Source organism: Myotis lucifugus, unplaced genomic scaffold, assembly GCF_000147115.1.
Source record: "Myotis lucifugus unplaced genomic scaffold, Myoluc2.0 scaffold_119, whole genome shotgun sequence".
NCBI lineage: Eukaryota > Metazoa > Chordata > Mammalia > Chiroptera > Vespertilionidae > Myotis > Myotis lucifugus.
The window spans coordinates 2,306,469-2,328,139 of record NW_005871167.1 but is presented as its reverse complement, the minus strand read 5'-3'; the positions used below and the strand labels follow the sequence as shown (position 1 = coordinate 2,328,139).

Sequence of the window (21,671 nt, the reverse complement as noted above, 5' to 3'; positions counted from 1 at the left end):
TCTTTGTGTTCTGCCCCCACCTCATTATGACGTTCTAGATCAGCAATGCAATTCTGATAAGTTGGAGCAATTCATATGTTAGTCCATAAGAATTAATAGTCCCAAAACATACCTTAGGAAACATGCCCCAAACCATAACACTGCCCCCACCAGCTTGAAGGGTTGTACTCATGCATGTGGAGTGCATGCTTTCATGCTGTTTCCACCAAATTCTCACTCTGCCATCTGCATGATGCAACTGGAAACGTGATTCATTGGACCACATGACTTTTTTCCAATGCTTGACTGTCCAATCCTTGTGTTCCTGTGCGAATTGGAGACGTTTTATCTTGGTAACTGCAGACAGCAAAGGTGTTAGAACAGGCCTTCGGTTTCCATATCCCATATGATGCAGTGTACGGCTAATTTGCCTACAAATGCCAGGTGGTCATAATAATCTGGCCACTCAGTGTATGATGTCCACTTAGCATATCCCATGGCATTGCCTGGACTTTAAGGACATTCACCCAGACAAGTGCTTCTTACTTTTTATTTTTTTTCAGCTCATGCCCCTTTTTAGTAATATTGACTTTCCCCACATATCCCACTAGAGAAGATATGTACCCCATGCTCCTTAAGCCTTACTGGCCTAAGAAAATTAATAGGGAGGAAAGGATAAAAAGTTATACAGGTAGATATTCTTTTTGCAATTAATGTTAGACACCTTAATAGCTCTTGTCAGTGTACCTTGGTAGTTTAGAGAGCAATCCAAAAGGTGAAGCTTCAAAAACCACACAAGAAGAACACTCTCTAAGTCTTTAATATGAAATTAAAAAGAAGGTAAAAGGTCCTAACCAATTTGGCTCAGTGGACAGTGTTAGCCTACGGACTGAAGGGTCCCAGGTTCGATCTCAGTCAAGGGCACGTACCTTGGTTGCAGGCAACCAATTGATGTGTCTCTTTCACATCGGTATTTCTCTCTCTCTGTCTCTCCTTCTCCTCCCACTCTGTCTAAAAATCAATGAAAAAAAATATCCTCGGGTGAGGATTAACAGTAACAAAAAAAGAAGGTAAAAGGGCATGGAGATACTGGCCATTTTAGTATTTGTGATTTGACATTTGGTCCATTTAAGATCCTAGATTTTTTTAAAGCTAGAATTTAAAGACGTTTTGAGCCCAGCCAGCACAGCTCGGTGGTTGGATGTCAACCTATGAACCAAGAGATCACGGTCCAGGCACATGCATGGGTTGTGGGTTTGATCCCCAATGTGGGACGTGCAGGAGGCAGCCGATCGATGATTCTCTCTCATCATTGACGTTTCTATCTCTCTCTCTCCCTTCCTCTCTGACAATAAAAATATTTTTTTAAAAAGTTTTTTAGACGTGGTATTTCATATAAATCTTATGCTTTCACAAACATATGGAGGAAGACCACATCAATTTATACACTCAGAAGATACTAAAGATACTAAGTTTCAGAGGCAGACATTAAAGTTAAGTGTCCTAAGATTTTAAAGTAGATCAGAATCAGTGGTAGAAAATAAACAAAACAAAAAATTAAAAAACAACTAACCATCATCTACAGAAGTCAAAAGCTCAAAGAAAGAAAAAAGCTGTTAATCTGAGGGAACATGTTTGCAATTTAGCCTATAAGCATCAAATTAGAAAAGATACTTCCTAAAAGGATCAACAGTGTCAAATTTAAGTTTAAATATTTAGATTATATTTATATTCATTTTAGAAGCTCAATATCCTACATGGCTTGAAAATCTCTCCTGGCTTCCTCGAAAATTACAGATGATCTGAAGACATAAATAGCATTACCCTGTTTAATTTCTAAATATCAGTAATAATGGCTAATGCTAAGTGAGCCTTTCAGATTATCAGGAACTATGTTAAAGGCTTTACATGTATTAATTCTTTTAATCTTCAAAACAACTCTAGTAGGTGGATCCTATTAACTTCATTTCATATTTTACATATGAAGAAATGGAGGGGTTAAGTAATGTGTCTAAGGTCACAGAACCAGCAATTGGACAAGCTGGGAATTGAACTCAGGCAGCCTAAATCAGAATCCAAGCACTTAGCTATACTTTTCAAAGAAAGAAGCTTCTAACAGGCTATATAGCAGTGGGAGTGGGTAGGTTAGAAGAGAACATTAGAGAGAAGTACATATAGTAACTTTTAGGCACAGAAATAGTCATTATCAATTTCACCAGAAAGGTCTTCCAACGTAAGTCACATTTTTAATTATCCCAATCAGGGTGATGCTAAATACCTTTTGCAAAAGCAGTTCTGAATCTTTTTCTTCTCCTTAAAAAAAAAAAAGTGGGGAAAAAAGAAGGATAAAAAGAAACTAAAATCTTTTCCTTGACCTTTTCAAAACCTTGATGGTTAGAAAATAAAGATTAAAAAAGAAGGTATTTTCATTTGAAATAAAGAGACGTAAATAATATAATTGCTGCCCTATCCGGTTTGGCTCAGTGGACAGAGCATCAGCCTATGAACTGAAAGGTCCCAGGTTCAATTCCGGTCAAGGGCACATGCCCGGGTTGTGGGCTCCATCCCCAGTGGGGGACTTGCAGGAGGCAGCCGATCCATGATTCTCTCTCATTATGGATGTTTCTATCTCTCTCTCACTCTTCCTTCCTCTCTGAAATCAATAAAAATATGTTTTTAAAAAATAATAATAATATAATTGCTAATGACTGAAACATTTAAGAAAGACTTTAGGTCTATTCCACCCATTCCGAAATGAAAGGAAAACCAAGTTAACAAAACCCTCTTCTTTTAATTTCACAGCAGTTTTCTTCCCCCTCAAAGGCTGGCTATTCCAGTCCTCGCTGCAGACAGGGAACTGCTCCCAGTGACGTCAGAGCAGTCTCCCAGCAACGATTAATGAGGGTTGTCCACCACAGGGGTTTCCTGAAAAGCTAGCAAGAAATTATCCACATATTTGCTGCAATATTGAGATGCAAGATGCAGTGGAATTTCTCTTAACCCTTATAGTTCCAGTCTCTGGCAAGTTTCTAAATAGGTTATCCTGGAATGCTCTTGTTTTACCTTAGGATTATCACCACTCCCACTCCCTTCTCTCCAAATAAAATTAGAATTTTGTTAGTTTGAAATATTTATGGCTATAATACATATTCATATAATCGAATGATCATAAAAATAGGACTGCACAAAGTAAGCTGAAAAGCAGACATTACTCTTTTCACTTCACATATATTACTTAGAATAATGAAAGCACAGAACAGAAAAGAGTATCAGGATAGAAAATAAAACAGTAATAAAACAGTAAGTTCTTAAAGGTACTGTTCCACATATGCTATCCAAACACATCCACAGAAAGGAAACCTTAAATTTTCCTAGGCTCTAAGTCTTCTGAATTTTTCACACTGACCTTTGCAGGCAGCCCTCCAGAGATCAGTGGTATTAAAATGGAGTTGCATAAAAAGGAGCAGGAAGCCCAAGCACTTAATCTAAAAAAAAGAGAAGTTAGGTTCATACCTAAGAGTATATCTAACAATTTCTTCCTAAAGCTTTGCTTTAGCTCTAGACATTCAAAATGAGAGTTTCTAACAACAGTAACAAGAAATTTTATATAACCACCTATTTTTGAGGTCTGCTTAAACAGTGTACAAGCTGCATGCTCAGGACCAGTGCAAATAAGATAGAAAAATTCCAAATTCCAAAACTCAACCTAGAATTATTCATGGATGATAGGTTCCAGAAACCTGCTTATGAGCCCTTTTCAAAATTTCATATTTAGAAAAAAACAATTAGGTAAAATTCATTAGCAGTAGGATACATAGGGTTAATTAAGGTACGCTGCTTCAGCAATCCTGACTTTGACCCCAGCCTATTCTAAAAGGAAATAAACAAAATAGCATCCTTATCATTAACAACATCTCATTTTGCTCTCAGTTCTGTTCAATCCACCCAGTTATCATCAAGACATAGAACGCACCAGTTCTGATGGATTTTTCTTCTTCTTTCTCTGTCCCCTCCCGCTCAGAAGAAAAAGACTGCAAACAAATTCACTACGTCACTGGAGGTAGAGGGAATCCCATCTCCGCACTCTTTAGAAACCAAGGCCAGCAAACAAAAACAAGCCAATTATGAGAGACAAACAAGTAATCCCAAATAAGAAGCAGTAAACCCCCAGGGAAATTCTTATGACAACCTCAACAAGTCAAAAGCATGTTTTAGTAAAAACACTGAAAAAATTCCTCCTAAGATGTTCATAATAATAATAAAAAAAAGCTTCCTAAAAACAGTAAAGGCAACATTGTTCTTCTTATCACATTCAAAGACTAAGAGACAGTTACATAAAGACATAGGACAGAGAGACATATTCACCAGCTGGGTGTGGATAGCTGTGGAATGACACAGAGAAGGATATTTATAGGGGATTCCCTGCTTCCTGCAATGTGCGTCAACAGCATCACCACAGAGAACAGAAATCACCACTATTTTCAAAAGCTAAATCTGAATGAAGCATCGTTTGAAATAGCCATGGAAGAGGTAAAATCTGAATATAGAAAAAGTTCCAGCAAGCCTAATTTTAAAAATATTTTAAATAAAAAAAACAAAAAATGCCCCCAAACCCCCATAAAACTTAACACTTGAACAATCTCTCATTTCTTTAGTGTGTATTATATAGTTAAATTGGCCAAGATACAAAAGATATCTTTCTAGCTTCTCCCCTATCCAGTCTGTGGAGTTCAAGGGCTTTTATATAAAAAAAAGAAAAATTATCCAAAACTCACCCCAGATGGATCTGCACTTAAACCAACAGCGAGCTCACATTATTAATGGAGATCTCATTGTAAGAATCAGTTCTGCCGGAATTTTGCTGGAAGAAATTCCTTCTGGGAAACCTGTGCCTCTTACCCCACCCACAGTCCCCTCTTGCACCCTTCACCCTTGAATGAAATGCTGCGTCTTCAAGCTAATTGCTCTGACAAGCAGCTCTGAATCAGTCCATGGCCCAGCTGTTCAGAGGGATGTCACCTAGAGCTCTGCCAACAGTCCACTCGTGTGCGCGTGCGTGCGCGCGCACACGCAGACACACACACACACACACACACACACACACACACGCACGCGCACACACAGGCTATAAGAGCACCCCCTTCCACCTCCTCTTCTCGCTCTCATTCAAGCAGTTCAGTGACATGCCTGCCTCCACACTGCTCTGAGGATGGCTTTTTAAAGACACAGCAGCAGCTCTTTTCTGCTGCATATATTGAGATGACAAAATAGAGTCTTATTAGAGAAGAACAATGAGTTGGAGATATGTATTGAATTAAAAGTTCACTTTAAAAATTATGTTGCCTTTTTCTCATCTGCAAAATAATTGAGGCCAGAGAAATGGTCTTTGCCTAAAAGCTACAGAGCTGGACTTTAGAAACTAAGACCAAACCTAGTTATAGAGAATTTTTTTTCCAGAAAGCTATATTTAGTAAAATCATTCTTCATTTTGGGGAAGAAGGTAGGCAACATCGGATACTAGTAGCTATCTATTCCTTCTCCTGTATCTGTCCCCAAAAGGAGAGGGAGAAGATTTTGGCCATAAAATGGGGGAATGAGGAAGTTGTGAAGGCACCTTACTGATAGAACTGATACAAAAGGATGAGAACTCAGTATAAGGATGGGGATAAGGATAAATAGATTAAAGTAAAGTAAGTGGTACAAAGGACACCAAGAAAGAATAGTAATAGTTCTTGAAAGTATGTATGGCTCTGAGACAGAAGACTTAGAAGTGACCTTAGGCCCTAATTTATAAGAACCTAAGAAAAAGTAATAATGATCTATTGCTACAGCAAGTATGGACATTATAGGTGGTGCAAGGTCTGCAACAGCACAAAATAACATATAGGTAAAGTCTAGTCATCCTGAGAAAAACAACAAAAACTGCCACAAAGACAACTAGTCATTCATTCAACCACATATTTGTTGTGTGCTTGTGTTCGTACTATGGGCCAGACACTATGATATACTCTAGGATTATGAGATAGATTCATTAAGGGTCATACAGAAGAAGAAGAAAAAAAGAGGATTCTGTTTTTTCTCTGAATGATGAGAGCCACTAGGGGGTTAGAAGGTGGATCCTGAAGGGCCAAACAGACCACTGAACGGAATCTGGCTTTTATACTAGCAAGATGAGATACCATTGGGAGTCTTAAAGCAAAGAAATGCCATGTTTTTTTTGGTTGTTTTTAAAAAATATATATTTTATTGATTTTTTACAGAGAGGAAGGGAGAGGGATAGAGAGTTAGAAACATCGATGAGAGAGAAATATCTATCAGCTGCCTCCTGCACACCCCCTACTGGGGATGTGCCCGCAACCAAGGTACATGCCCTTGACCGGAATTGAACCTAGGACCCTTCAGTCCGTAGGCCAATGCTCTATCCACTGAGCGAAACCAGCCAGGGCCATGTTTTTTTTTTTATTTCTTGTTTGCCTCCAAATTTTTGAGAAATTACTAGTGTACACAGAATTTTCAAAAAGAGTATAATAGCCATCTAGATTCACATACAGATCTAGTATATAATAGTATGTATGCAAAAATTTACACATTTTTTTTTCAGAACTATCTGAGATGTTTTCATAATGACCTTTCATACCTAAAATAATTCCATGTGTATCTCTTAACAAAAAGGTTACTCTGAACTATGAGAATAACCACTGGCCACTTCCCAGATGTGTTAATAAATAACATACATGCAAAGCAAATCTAAATATCACTGCAAAAACTCAGAAAACTGAAATGGCTTTGGAATTACCACTGACTGAAGGCTGGATAGAACTTTCAAGCTGAATCCAATTAGGTCAAATGTCTGCTAAAATAAAAGTCAACATTCATTACAGCATTTAAACAAAACCCAGACCCTTGGAATATAATATTCAAATTTTCCAGGACATAATCCAAAATTACTTGGCATACAAAGAACCAAGGAAATCTCAATTTGCATAGTAAAAGAGATTAACAGATACAATACTGAGATGACACAGATGTAGAAACTATCTCACAGCTATTATAGTAGCTATAAGAAAAATGCTCCAAAAATTAGGAAAAACACTCCTAAAACTATGAAAAGACAGACTGCCTCAGAAAAAAAATTGAGGATATAAAAAAAGAAACAAATGGAAATTTTAGAACTAAAAAATATAACAATCGCCCTAGCTGGTGTCACTCAGTGGTTAGAGTGTTGGCCCATACACTAAAGGGTCTCAGGTTTGATTGCTGGATAAGGGCACCTACCTGAGTTGCAAGTTCGAACTCAGGGTGTGCAGGAGACAACCAATTGATGTCTCTCTCACATCAAAGTTTCTCTCTCTCCCTTCCCTTCCCCTTTCCTTCCCCCTTCCCTTCCCCTCCCCTGTTTCTAAAAATCAATGGGAGCCCTAGCCAGTTTGGATTGGTGGATAGAGCGGTTTGGGTTGGTGGATAGAGCGTTGGCCTGCGGACTGAAAGGTCCCAGGTTCGATTCCAGTCAAGGGCATGTACCTTGGTTGCAGGCACATCCCCAGTAGGGGGTGTGCAGGAGGCAGCTGATCGATGTTTCTCTCTCATCGATGTTTCTAACTCTCTATTCCTCTCCCTTCCTCTCTGTAAAAAATCAATAAAATATATTTTTTTTAAAAATCGCCCACCGGTTTGGCTCAGTGAATAGAGCGACGGCCTGCGCACTCAAGGGTCCTGGGTTCGATTCTAGTCAAGGGCATGTACCTTGGTTGCGGGCACATCCCCAGAAGGGGGTGTGCAGGAGGCAGCTGATCGATGTTTCTCTCTCATCGGTGTTTCTAACTCTCTATCCCTCTCCCCTCCTCTCTGTAAAAAATCAATAAAATATATTTTAAAAAATCAATGGGAAAAAATATATAGCCTCAGGTGAGGATTAATATATATATTAATTGTATAAAACAACCAAAATATAAACATTCATTTGGTGTGTTCAATAGCAGAACAGAAATGACAGAAGAACTAGTAAATTTGAAGACATATCAAATTTCAATAGAAATATCAAATATGAAAATAAAGAGAAAAAGGGCTGGGGTGGGAAACAGATCATCAGGCCCTAAAAAAAAAAAAACAATACCAAAAACTCTAATATTTGGGCTATCAGTATCCTAGGAGGGGAGAGAGTGTGTAAAATATTTGAAGAAATAATGGCTGAAAACGTCACAAATTTGACAAAAGACATAAACCCATGGAGTCATGAAGCTCAATACCCAAACAGAATAAACACAACAAAATCCACTCCTGACTTCATCATAATCTAACAGCTAAAAGGTAAAGACAGATAAAACCACCTCTTGGAGAAACCAAGATGGCGGCATAGGTAAACACCGGAAATTGCTGCCTCGCACAACCACTTCAAAAATACAGCTAAAAGACAAAATGGACATCATCCAGAACCACAGGAAGGCTGGCTGAGTGGAAATTCTACAACTACAAGGAAAGAGAAAAGCACACTGAGACCCAGAGGAGGTGGGGAAGTAAAGTGCAGAGGTACGGAGGCGCACGCAGAAAGGGCTGGCAACTGAGGACGCGGTTGTCTTTTTCAATCGGGAGGGAGTCTCAAGCTCCCGACTGCTCTGAACTCCAGTTCCCGGCGAGTCTCTGGGGATCCAGACTCATATGGGGAGAGGCTGGACTGTCTGGCATCAGTCGGAACTCGAGGGATGCTTTCTCTCAGAGGTGCTTGCAGCGATTACCGGGACACTGAGACGCGAGGCCTCTTAGGGTAGGACTGAGGATCAGCCATAGATGCTTGCTCCGCCCTGTTGATTCCCTGAGACCCCGCCCCACCCAAGCTGTGTGCAGAGGCTTTTGCATATGAATGTCCTGGCCCTTTGCAATCTAAAATTACCTAACAAACTGCAGCTGTGTCAGAGAGACCTAGAACATCCAAAAGAAGGCCCAAAGCCCCACAGCAGCTTGCATTGCTTCCCAGCTGGGCCTCATCTGGGCACCTCCAAACCCCAAACAAAGAAGAGGAATCTACAGATCTCTCCGTAGCTCCTGCTGGGTAGCCTCAGGCAGAGGCTAAATTAGCACCTCCTTAGATCCAAGAACCAGTGTACCCAGTGGTCAGAGTGGGACCATCCAGATTACAACTCCTCAGATCCATAAGGGACACACTCAGGGGGCAGACTCAGTGAGCACCAAAGCCCCACTGACGCAAGTCTTGCCCCATAAGGGTGTCTGCAGCACAGAAGTTCTCCCACCATAAACACAGCTGATTCTCACAGCCAGTTGGCCTGGAGGTCAATTCCCCCCAGTGATACCTACAATAATCAAGGCTTAACTACAACAAGACTGTGCACAAAGCCCACAAAGGGGTGCACCAAGAGTGTCCACCTCAGGTAATTGGGGAGGCTGAGCCACTGGGCCCTATAGGACACCCAGCACAGAAAGCCATTCTATCAACACAGAGAAGCAGCCAAAATGCGGAGACAAAAAAACAGGTCACAAATGACAGAAATGAAGGAAAGCAAACTACTGGATATAGAGTTCAAAACCACACTTACAAGGTTTTTCAAGAATTTTCTAGAAACTGCTGATAAATTTAGTGAGACCATCCATAAATCTAGTGAGACCCTCGAGGATATGAAAAAGGACCAACTAGAAATTAAGCATACACTGACTGAAATAAAGAATATTATACAGAGTTCCAATAGCAGGCTAGAGGATCGCAAGAATCAAGTCAAAGATTTGAAATGCGAAGAAGCAAAAAACACCCAACCGGAAAAACAAAAAGAAAAAAGAATCCAAAAATATGAAAATAGTGTAAGGAACCTCTGGGACAACTTCAAGCGTACCAACATCCGAATTATGGGGGTGCCATAAGAAGAGAGAGAGAAAGATATTGAAAACCTATTTGAAGAAATAATGGCAGAAAACTTCCCCTACCTGGTGAAATAGACTTACAAGTCCAGGATGCGCAGAGAACCCCAAACAAAAGGAATCCAAAGAGGACCACACCAAGACACATCATAATTAAAATGCCAAGAGCAAAAGACAAAGAGAGAATCTTAAAAGCAGCAAGAGAAAAACAGTCAGTTACCTACAAGGGAGTACCCATATGACTGTCAGCTGATTTCTCAATAGAAACTATGCAGGACAGAAGGGAGTGGCAAGAAATATTCAAAGTGATGAATAGCAAGAACCTACAACCAAGATTACTTTATCCAGGAAAGCTATCATTTAGAATTGAAGGTCAGGTAGAGAGCTTCACAGATAAGAAAAAGCTAAAGGAGTTGATCACCACCAAACCAGTATTATATGAAATGCTGAAAGGTATCATTTAAGAAGAGGAAGAAGAAGAAAAAGGTAAAGATAAAAATTATGAACAACAAATACATATCTACCAACAAGTGAATCTAAAAATCAAGTGAATAAATAATCTGATGAACAGAATAAACTGGTGAATATAATAGAATCAGGGGCATAAAAAGGGAGTGGACTGACAATTCTCAGGGGGAAAGGAGTGTGGGGGGTGCGGGAAGAGACTGGACAAAAATCGTACACCTATGGATGAGGACAGTGGGGGCGGGGGAGGTAAGGGCAGAGGGTGGGGTGGGAACCGGGTGGAGGGGAGCTATGGGGGGGAAAAAGAGGAACAACTGTAATAATCTGAACAATAAAGATTTAATTAAAAATTTTAAAAAAAGGTAAAGACAAAAAAAAATTGAGAAAGTAAACAAAGAAAAATGATGCACTGATTAATAAGGGAACACTTACCAGAAACTATGAAGAGCAGAAGGAAGTAGAACATATTTAAAGTGCTGAAAGGAAAACCTATAAACAGATAATTCTATATCCAGAGAAAATTGTCTTTAGGAATCAAGATGACATAAAGATATTCTCAGATGATAGAAAGCTAAAATAATGCATTGCCAGCAGACCTTTTATAAAAGAATGGCCAAAGAAAGTTCTCAAAAAGATGGGAAATAATACAACTACATTAGGAACACCAGAAACAAAGAAAGAAAAATATAAATGCTAAATATCTGGTTACATACAACAGATTATTCTTCCCATACTTAGTTCTTTAAAATGGGTTTAAAAGCAAAAATTATAAGATTGTAACATGGAGTTTTCAATATATGTAGATAAATATAATAGAAAGACAAGTACATTAAAGGGGGATAGGAAAGAAACCTAGGTAGTGGTAAGGTTTTGACATTCCACCAGAAATGGCAAAATATTAATTCTAAGTAGATCATTAAAAGTTAGATGTGTGTATATACACATACACATATGTGCATGTATATGTGTTGTATATGTGTATGTGTACTAAAAGAGGAGAGAGATCCCTAGAACAACTAATAAAGTGGATGCTGCATGGACATGCTTCCTGGAACAAACTGGAATTACAACTAAAATACAGAAAAACTTCCTGAATAAACAATGGAAGACTTGCAGGAGAGAACCCTGATACCCGAGGACCTAAAGTGTAGACTACATAGAGACTGCTAGGAGGGGTGGAGGTGCGAAGGGGCTGGCCGGGTGCCCACAGACAGTAACTAAAGTCCTGGAGAAATATCTCAGCTGTGAAAGGTTGCCACTGAGAACTCTCGGATCTAATCCCCAAGCTGGGCCCCCCAGCAGAGAGTATCCACATTACATCTGGCTGTGAAAAGCAGTGGGGTTGCTGTCTGCCAAGGAGTGAAATTCAGGCACCCTCTTACAGGGCCAATGCACAAAATTCCCTGTGTAGCCACCCACCTTGTGCTCTAGCAGAGAGAGAGCGGAGTGGCCTGGAACTGTGTGAGCAGAAGCAGGACTGGGGACTCGAGGGTTAGAGCTCAGAAGGCAGACACCCCCAGTTTCCTGTGCTGAGTCATTTCCTCATACGGAGGGAGGGGGCATCTTTCCCACACAGATATTTGCCTTGCCTGGGGGGGGAAAGACAGTTGACCCACCCTATTGGAAACACCTTGCCCTGAGGCCATATAAGAGACTAAAAATAACAATTAGCCTCCAGGCAGAAGCAACCACCCCACCCTGTTGAAGAAAACTTTTGCCACACCTGAGGATGATTGCCAGGATGCAATTCAAGTCTGAATCCTATCAGTCTGTAGGCAGAGGTGGTCTCTGGAGGCTTTGAGTCTTTGCCTGATCTAATTAGTCAGAAACAGCGTTTGACATTCTCCTGCACTAGAGATGGTAAGGCATAGCAAATCTACCTAATACATAGTCACAAATCCCAAAAGACAGCCAAAATGAGGAGATAAAGAAACAATCGCCAAATGAAAGAACAAGAGAATTCTCCAGAAGAAGAAATAAATGAAGCAGAGATAAATTTATCTGAGACCCAGAGTTCAGAGTAATGATGACAAAGATGCTCAACAGCATGAAAAAAGATATAGTAATTATGAAAAAAGAACAGTAGGAAATAAAGAATCACATACCACAAATAAAGAACACATTGGAAGGAATACACAGCAGATTAGGAGAAGTTGAGGATCGAATCAGTGAGTTAGAAGACAGGGTTGAAAAAAATCACTCAATCAGAAAACCAAAAAGAAGAAACAATGAAAAAACAGAAGGACAGCTTAAGGCAGCGGTTCTCAACTTGTGGGTTGCGACCCCTTTAGCGGTTGAACGACCCTTTCACAGGGCACTTAAGACCATCCTGCATATCAGATATTTACATTACGATTCATAACAGTAGCAACATTGCAGTTATGAAGTAGCAATGAAAATAATTTTATGGTTTGGTCACAACATGAGGAACTGTATTTAAAGGGCCAGAAGGTTGAGAACCACTGGCTTAAGGGATCTGTGGGACAACATGAAATGTAACAATATTAGAATAGCAGGTGTGCCAGAAGAAGCAGAAAGGGAGAAAGAAAGAGAGAACATGTTTGTAGAAATAATGGCAGAAAACTTCCCTAACCTGGTAAAGGAAACCCCAAGCAAGAAGAACCCAAACAAGCCCACACCCAGACACATCATAATTAAAATGCCAAAAATTAAAGACAAAGAGAGAATCTTAAAGGCAGCAAGACAAAAGCAAACTGTTACCTACAAAGGAACTCCCATAAGGCGGACACCTGATTTCTCATCAGAAACTCTACAGGCCAGAAGGGAATGGCATGAAGCACTCAAGGTAATGGAAAGCAAGGATCTGAAACCAAGATTACTATATCCATCAAGGCTATATTACTATATATTACTATATCCATCATTCAACATAGATGGTCAAATAAAGTGCTTTCCAGACAAAAAAAAAAAAAAAAAAAAAAAAAAAGGCCAAATGAGTATATCACCACCAAGCCAGCATTACAAGAAATGCTAAGGGGACTGTTGTAATGAGAAGAAAAAGAGAGAGAAACCTAGGCATACAGAATTACAATGGCAATAAATAAGTACCTATCGATAATAACTCTAAATGTAAATGGAGTAAATGCTCCAATCAAAAGGCAGAGGGTAGCTAAATGGACACAAAAACATGACCCAACTATATGCTATCTACAAGATACCCACTTTAGAACAAAAGACACACACAGGATAAGAGTAAAGGGATGGAAAAAAAATTTCCATGAAAATTGAAAAGAAAATAGAGCTGGAGTAACAATACTCATATCTGACAAAATAGACTTTAAAATGAAGGCCATCACAAGAGACAACAAAGGTCACTACATAACACTAAAGGGATTGATCCAACAAGAGGATATAACTCTGGTAAACATATATACACTCAATATAGAAGCACCTAAATATATAAAAAAAACTTCCAGAGAACTTTAACAGTGAGATCAACAACAATATGACTATAGTAGGGGACTTTAACACCCACTGACTTCACTGGATAGATCTTCCAGACAAAAACTTAATAAGAAAACAGTGATTCTAAAGGACACAATGCATCAGATGGATTTAATGGACATTTATAGAACATTTCACCCCAAAGCAGCAGAATATACATTCTTTTCAAGTGCACATGGATCATTCACAAAGAGAGACCACATGTTGGGACACAAAACGAATCTCCACAAGTTCAAGAAGATTGAAATCATATCAAGCATCTTCTCAGATCACAGTGGAATGAATTAGAAATCAACTACAACACCCAAAAACAAACACATGGAGGCTAAATACCATGCTATTAAACAATGAATGGGTTACCAACGAGATCAAGAATAAATAAAAACTTCTTGGAAACAAATGAAAATGAACACAAAACAACCCAAAATCTCTGGGACATAGCAAAAGCAGTCCTGAGAGGGAAGTTCATAGCACTACAGGCAAACATCAAAAAACAAGAAAAATCACAATAAGCTATTTAACCCTACAACTTAAAGAACTCTAAAGAGAACAACAAGAAAAGCCCACAGTAAGTAGAAGGAAATAATAAAGATTAGAGCAGAAATAAATAACATAGAGACTAAAAAAACAATACAAAAAAATCAATGAAACCAAGAGCTGGTTCTTTGAAAGGATAAACAAAATTGATAAACGATTAGCCACACTCATCAAGAACAAAGAGAGAGGACACAAATAAATAAAATCAGGAACTAAAGTAGAGAAGTAACCACTGACATTACAGAAATACAAAGGATTGTAAGAAAATACTATGAATAACTGTATGCCAACAAGCTAGACAATGTGGATGAAACAGACAAATTCTTAGAAAACTACAACCTCCCAAAACTGAATCAGGAAGAATCAGAAAACCTAAATAGGCCAATAACAACTGATGAAATAGAAGCAGTAGTCAAAAAACTCCCGCAAACAAAATCCCAGGACCGGACAGCTTCACAGGGAAGTTTTACCAAACATTCAAAGAACTAATACCTATACTCCTCAAACTATCTCAGAAAATCAAAGAGGAAGGAACACTTCCAAACTCTTTTTATGAGGCCAGCATTATCATAATTCCAAAATCAGATAAAGACACTACAATATCCCTGATGAACATAGATGCTAAAATCCTCAACAAAATATTAGCCAATCAGATCCAGCAATATATTAAAAAGATCATACACCATGACCAAGTGAGATTTATTCCAGGGATACAAGGCTGGTACAATATTCACAAATTAATAAACGTGATATATCACATAAACAAATTAAAAGACAAAAATCACATCATCATATCAATAAACACAGAAAAAGCATTCGACAAAATTCTACTCCCATTTTTTATAAGAACTTTCAGCAAAGTGGGAATAGAGGGAGCATATCTCAACATGATAAAGGCCATATATGACAAATCTACAGCCAACATCATACTCAATGGGCAAAAGCTAAAAGCATTTCCCTTAAGAACAGGAACAAAACAGGGATGTCCGCTTTTACCACTCTTATTCACCACAGTACGGAAAGTCCTAGCCAAAGCAATCAGACAAGAAGAAGAAATAAAAGGCATCCAAATTGGAATGCAAAAATCTCATTATCTGCACATGACATAATATTGTACATAGAAAACCTTAAAGACTCCACCAAAAAACTACTAAATTTAATAAATGAATTTGGCAATGTAGCAGGATACAAAATCAACACCCAAAAATCAATGGCTTTTTTTATACACCAATAATGAATCCTCAGAAAGAGAAACTAAACAAATAATCCCATTTAACACTGCAACCAAAAAAATTAAGATACCGTATTTTTCTGTGTATAAGATGCTATTTTTTTCTAAAATCATTAAGACTGAAAATCAAGGGGTGTCTTATACATGGAAGTCAGCCTAGGAGGGAGCCCCGCAGGTGCGTAGCTGCCCATACCTTTCAAACAGGCTTCCTCCAATCACAAGCCTTATTGTTATTGACGTCAGCTGATGCCGTAATTGGAGGTGGAGGTGGAGGTGGAGAGTGTGCAGATGCAACAGGGACCTGAGCGTTCTAAGCCCATAAAGATGTCAAAAAATAAAAAGATAAATACCAATAAGCGATTGTCTTACTCTACAAATTTCAAACTGAATGTAATCAGCTAAGCAAAAGAGCATGGAAATAGAGTTGCAGAGAGACAATTTGGACCTCTTCCCACTGAGTGTATGATCAGACAATGGAGAAAATAGGAAGAACAACTCCTTAAGATGCCAAAGAGAGAAGAAGGCCCTAAAACAGGGGTGGGCAACCCCCGGCACGCGTGCCAAACATGGCACGCCAGTAACTTTTGCTGGCACGCAAAACCCTCTCTTAAAATCTTCCATTTACAATTTTTTTCTTAATATCGACTTTTTTATTTTTCAGATAAATTCAGTGTAGGTGCATCTTAGATAAATAAATAATTTTACATAACAAGTTATCTTAAAGACCATAGACAGGGATTGACGAGAGAGGGGAAGAGCAATTTCTATGCCTCTGCCTTAATTCTCCCTGCCTTCCTAGATCCGACCAGTGTTTTGGTTTCATCCACATACGCTTGTGAATCTTTGTTCTCAGTGGTGAATTTTGTTAAGTCTCGTAATAGGAGTAGCCTGACGGATGAAAGTAGTAGCTCGTGCATATCTCTGAAGGTCACGAAATATAAACCTGACGTAAAATCTCTGTCATCAGTGATGCAGCAGCAAAAGTCCCACTGATAATATCAAACGGAGTCATAAAGTTTTCTGTTGGACTATCAGTGTACATGTATACATTAAAAAATAAATGTATTTTTCATCATCATATACTGTGTTTTTGTCGCTCGAATGAATTTTATTATTTCTTCAAGGTTCTTCACATACGTACACCTTAAGAGATATCAAGTAGGCGTAACATGTTCTCAAAAAATTAGGGTAGGCACGCAGAAGAATTTTGAGTCAGAGATTTTGCTGGTTTTGGCACGCACTCACAAAAAGGTTGCCCACCCCTGCCCTAAGAGGAAAACCAGAAAAATGTTTAAAATATTGATTTCTTAATTTTGGGTTGGAAAAGTGAGTGGCATCTTATATATGGGGTAGTCTTATACACGGAAAAATACGGTACTTGGAATAAACTTAACCAAGGAGGCGAAAGACCCAGAAAACTACAGGATGTTAAAAAAAGAGATAGAAGAAGATATAAACAAGTGGAAGAATATACCGTGTTCATGGATTGGTAGAATCAATATCATTAAAATGTCCATACTAGCCCTGACTGGTTTGGCTCAGTGGATAGAGCATCGGCCTTCGGACTGAAGGGTCCCAGGTTCGATTCCAGTCAAGGGCATGTACCTTGGTTGCGGGCACATCCCCAGTAGGGGGTGTGCAGGAGGCAGCTGATCCATGTTTCTCTCTCATCGATGTTTCTAACTCTCTGTCCCTTTCCCTTCTTCTCTGTAAAAAAATCAATAAAATATATTTTTTTAAAATGTCCATACTACCCAAGGCAATCTACAGATTCAATGCAATCCTTATTAAAATACCAACAGCATATTTCACAGAGCTAGAGTAAATACTCCAAAAATTTTTATGGAATCAAAAAAGACACTGAATAGCTGCAGCAATTTTGAGAAAGAAAAAAAAGTTGGAGGAGTCACAATACCAGATTTTAACTTATACTACAAAGCCACTGTAATCAAAACGGCCTGGAACTGGTACAAGAACAGGCATATAGATCAATGGAACAGAGCAGAGAACCCAGAAATTGACCCAAGCCATTACGCTCAATCAATATTTGACAAAGGAGGCAAAAGCATACAATGGAGTCAAGAGAGTCTCTTCAATAAATGGTGTTGAGAAAATTGGACAGATACATGCAAAAAAATGAAACTAGACCAACCACCAACTTACACCATACACAAGAATAAACTCAAAATGGATAAAAGACTTAAATATAAGTCATGAAACCATAAAAATCCTAGAAGAAACCAGAGGCAACAAAATCTCAGATATCTCCTGTAGCAATATGTTTACAGATACATCTTCTAAGGCAAAGAAAACTAAGGAGAAAATAAACAAATGGGACTACATCAAAATAAAAAGCTTCTGCACAGTAAAAGAAACCATCAACAAAACAAAACGGGTGCCCACTGTATAAGAGAACATATTTGGCAATGATACATCTGATAAAAGGTTAATATCCAAAATATATAAGGAACTCATACAATTTAACAAAAGGAAGACAAACAATCCAATTAAAAAATGGGCAAAGGACCTAAATAGACATTTTTCAAAAGAGGACATACAGAAGGCCAAGAGACATGTGAAAAAATGCTCAGTCATTAATCATCCGAGAGATACAAATCAAAACGACAAGGAGGTACCATCTAACACTTGTCAGAATGGTTACCACCAACAAATCAATAAATGACAAGTGCTGGAAAGAATGCAGACAGATGCAACCATTATGGAAAACAATATGGAGTTACCTCAAAAATTAAATATGGAATTGCCATTTGACCCAGTGATCCCACTTCTAGGAATATATCCTAAGAAACCTGAAGCACCAATCGGAACGAATGTATGCACCCCTATGTTCATAGCAGCACAATTTACAATAGCAAAGATCTGGAAACAGCCCAAGTGCCCATCAATAGATGAGTGGATAAAAATTCTGTGGTACATTTATACCATAGAATACTACGCAGCAATGAAAAGGAAGAATCTCTTACCCTTTGAGACAGCTTGGAGGGACCTGGAGAGTATCATGCTAAGTGAAATAAATCAGTCAGAGAAAGACAAGTATTACATGATTGCACTCAATGTGGAATCTAAGTAACAAAATAAACTGATGAATGGAGCGGATCCAGAGATATGGAAGCATGGAACAGAGTGTAGAATCTCAGAGGGAAGCGGGGGAGGGTAGGTGGGTGGGAGGTAATCAACCAAAGACTTTGTATGCATATATGCATAACCCATGGACACAGACAATGGGGTGCTGAAGGCCTGGGGGAGGAGGGGGGGAAGGCTAGAGGGGGTCAATGGGGGCGGGGGGAGGGAACATATGTAATACTTACAACAATAAAGAATTATTTTTTAAAAAAATACTATGCCCGACAGGTATGGCTCAGTGGTTGAACATCGACCTATGAACCAGGAGGTCATTGCAGGCTCGATCCCTATTAGGGAACATGCAGGAGGCAGCTGATCAATGATTCTCATCATTGATGTTTCTCTCTCTCTCTCTTTCTTCCTCTCTGAAATAAATAAAAATATATTAAAAAATAAATAAATAATAAGTACTATAAAATGTTCAAATGACTGAAAAGGCAGGGAAAGGGAATCATCAGAAGATTTAAAAATAGGAAGAACAAAGAAGAAACAAATAAGGTGGTAGATCTAAATCTAAACATATAAATAATTACATCAAATTTAAATAATCTAAAAATACCAATTAAGAACCAAAATGGTGGCATAGGTAAACCCTTGTACTCACTGCCTCCCACAACCACATCAAAATTACAACTAAAATACAGAACAACCATCATTAAGAGCCATCTGAAATCTGGCTAAATGGAAGTCCTACAACTAGAGAAGTAAAGAAGAAAGCACATTGAGACTAGTAGAAGGGGTGGAGGCACAGAATGGGCTGATGCGACATCCATGTGTGCCATTTTTGTAATTGGAAGGGAGACTGTTTCAGTGGAGGCTGCCCATGAGAAGCAAGGGTCCCAGCCCCACACTAGACCCTCAGCCCAGTGTTCCAGAGCTCGGAAGAGAAGTCCTGTAACTTTAGGCTGTAAAAACCAGTGGGGATTGTGGGCTGACATGGAGGCTGCTGGAGACCCAGGTGTTTCTTTCAAAGAGCTGGTGCATGAACTTACTTGGACTCAATCCCTCTGAGCTCCAGCACCAAGTGGCTTTGGGGGAGGAACTGGATTGTCTGGCATCAGGGCAGGAACTCGGTGGTGGCTTTCTCTCATATGGGGGTGCTCACAGGGGTTATTGTTCCTGTGCTGGGACCTCCCCTGTCGCAGGGCTGATTGGCAGCCATTTCTGAGTCTCCATCAGCCTGGCTCACACTTTTTGCTCCACCCTGGTGATTCCCTGAGACCCCGCCCCATCCAATTTGTAGCCCCACCCAACCTATTTGCAGCAGCTTTTCCATATGAATGGCCTGTCCTACCTCAGGCTTCAGACTTTGCTAAAATCTCTCAAACAAGCTGCAGCTAGTGGCAGCAAGTCCAAACCTATCAGTAAAAGGCCCAATACCGGGCACTAGCACCAGCCTATCTTTCTTCACAGCTGGGCCTAGCCTGGGCACTTCCAAGGCAAATAGTAGCCATCTGCAGATCTCTCTGTAGCTCCTGCCGGGTGGTCCCAGGAAGTGGCTGACTCTGAACCTCCCTGGAGGCCCAAGAGCCAGTGCACCTGATGGACAGCTTCAGACCATAACAGATTACAACCCTACACATCAACAAGTGGCACACTCAAGAGGCAGATTCAGTGAGCACCAAGTCCTGCTCTATAATGAGTTTCCTACATAGCAGCTCTCCCACTGTAGTTGCAGGTGGTCCTCACAGCCACCTGGCCTGGAGGTCAATTCCTCCCAGTGGTGCCAACAGCAATCAAGGCTCAACTACAACACTGTGCATATAGCCCACACAGGGGCATATCTAGAGTGCCCAGCTCAAATGACTGGGGAGGCTTAGCCACTGGGCCCTACAGGACACCTATTACACAAGGCCACTCTACAAATCCCAGGAGACACAGCAGCTCTACTTAATGCATAGAAACAAACACAGGGAAGTAGCCAAAATGTGGAGACAAAGAAACATGTCGGAGAAACCAAGATGGCGGCATAGGTTAACGCCGGAGTTTGCTGCCTCGAACAACCACTTCAAAAATACAACTAAAAGACGGAACGGACATCATCCAGAACCACAGGAAGGCTGGCTGAGTGGAAGTTCTACAACTAGGAGGAAAGAGGAAACCATACCGAGACTCAGGAGGCGCAGTGCTGAAGTGAAATACTAAGGTGCGGAGTGCATGTGGAGCGGGCCGGCGGCGGAGGGCGCGGTTGTTGTTTTCAATCGGGAGGGAGTTTCAGACTCTGAGCTCCAGATCCGGGCGAGTCTCTAGGGACCTAGACTCAAACGGGAGAAGCGGGACTGTCTGGCTTCGGTCGGAACTCGAAGACAGCTTTCTCTCCAAGGTTTGCAGTGGTTGCTGGGACTCTGAGAGGCAGAGCTGCTGGGGACAGAACTGAGAGCAGCCATAACTGCTCCCTCCGCCCGCCCTGTAGATCCCCTGGGACCCGCCCCGCCCAAGCCCTGCACAGAGGCATTTGCCGGATAGCCTTAGGCAAACGCTAGATTAGCACCACCCTAGAGATCCAGCACAGAAGCTCTCCCACTGCAGACACAGCTGACTCTCATAGCCAGTTAGCCTGGAGGTCAATTCACCCCCAGTATTGCCGACAACAATCAAGGCTTAACTACAACAAGACTGCGCACAAAGACCACAAGGGGGTGCGCCAAGAAAGCATAAAAAATGCGGAGACAAAGAAACATGACAGAAATGGAGGATATAGAGCTAAAAAACGCACTTTTAAGGTCTTTCAATAATTTTCTAGAAACTGCTGATAAACTTGATGAGATCTACAAGAAATCTAATGAGACCCTCGATGTTGTGATAAAGAACCAACTAGAAATTAAGCATACACTGACTGAAATAAAGAATATTATACAGAGTTCCAATAGCAGACCAGAGGAGCGCAAGAATCAAGTCAAAGATTTGAAATGCGAAGAAGAAAAAAAACACCCAACCGGGAAAACAAAAAGAAAAAGGATCCCAAAAATACAAAGACAGTGTAAGG

General features: G+C 40.0%; 1 protein-coding gene across 2 annotated transcripts in view; it reads right to left on the bottom strand.

Moving 5' to 3' along the window:
- Nucleotides 1-21,671, bottom strand: part of R3HDM2 (R3H domain containing 2) — a 129,538-nt gene that overhangs the window by 66,089 nt on the left and 41,778 nt on the right. Inside the window, exon 2 of one of the 2 annotated variants that reach the window (XM_006093586.3) lies at nt 3,386-3,464. The exons of the other annotated variant lie outside the window; for it this stretch is intronic. Coding sequence (XP_006093648.1) covers nt 3,386-3,434 — 49 coding nt within the window. The 5' untranslated portion in view covers nt 3,435-3,464. The remainder of the gene's footprint in view (nt 1-3,385; nt 3,465-21,671) is intronic. 2 annotated transcript variants of the gene reach the window in all.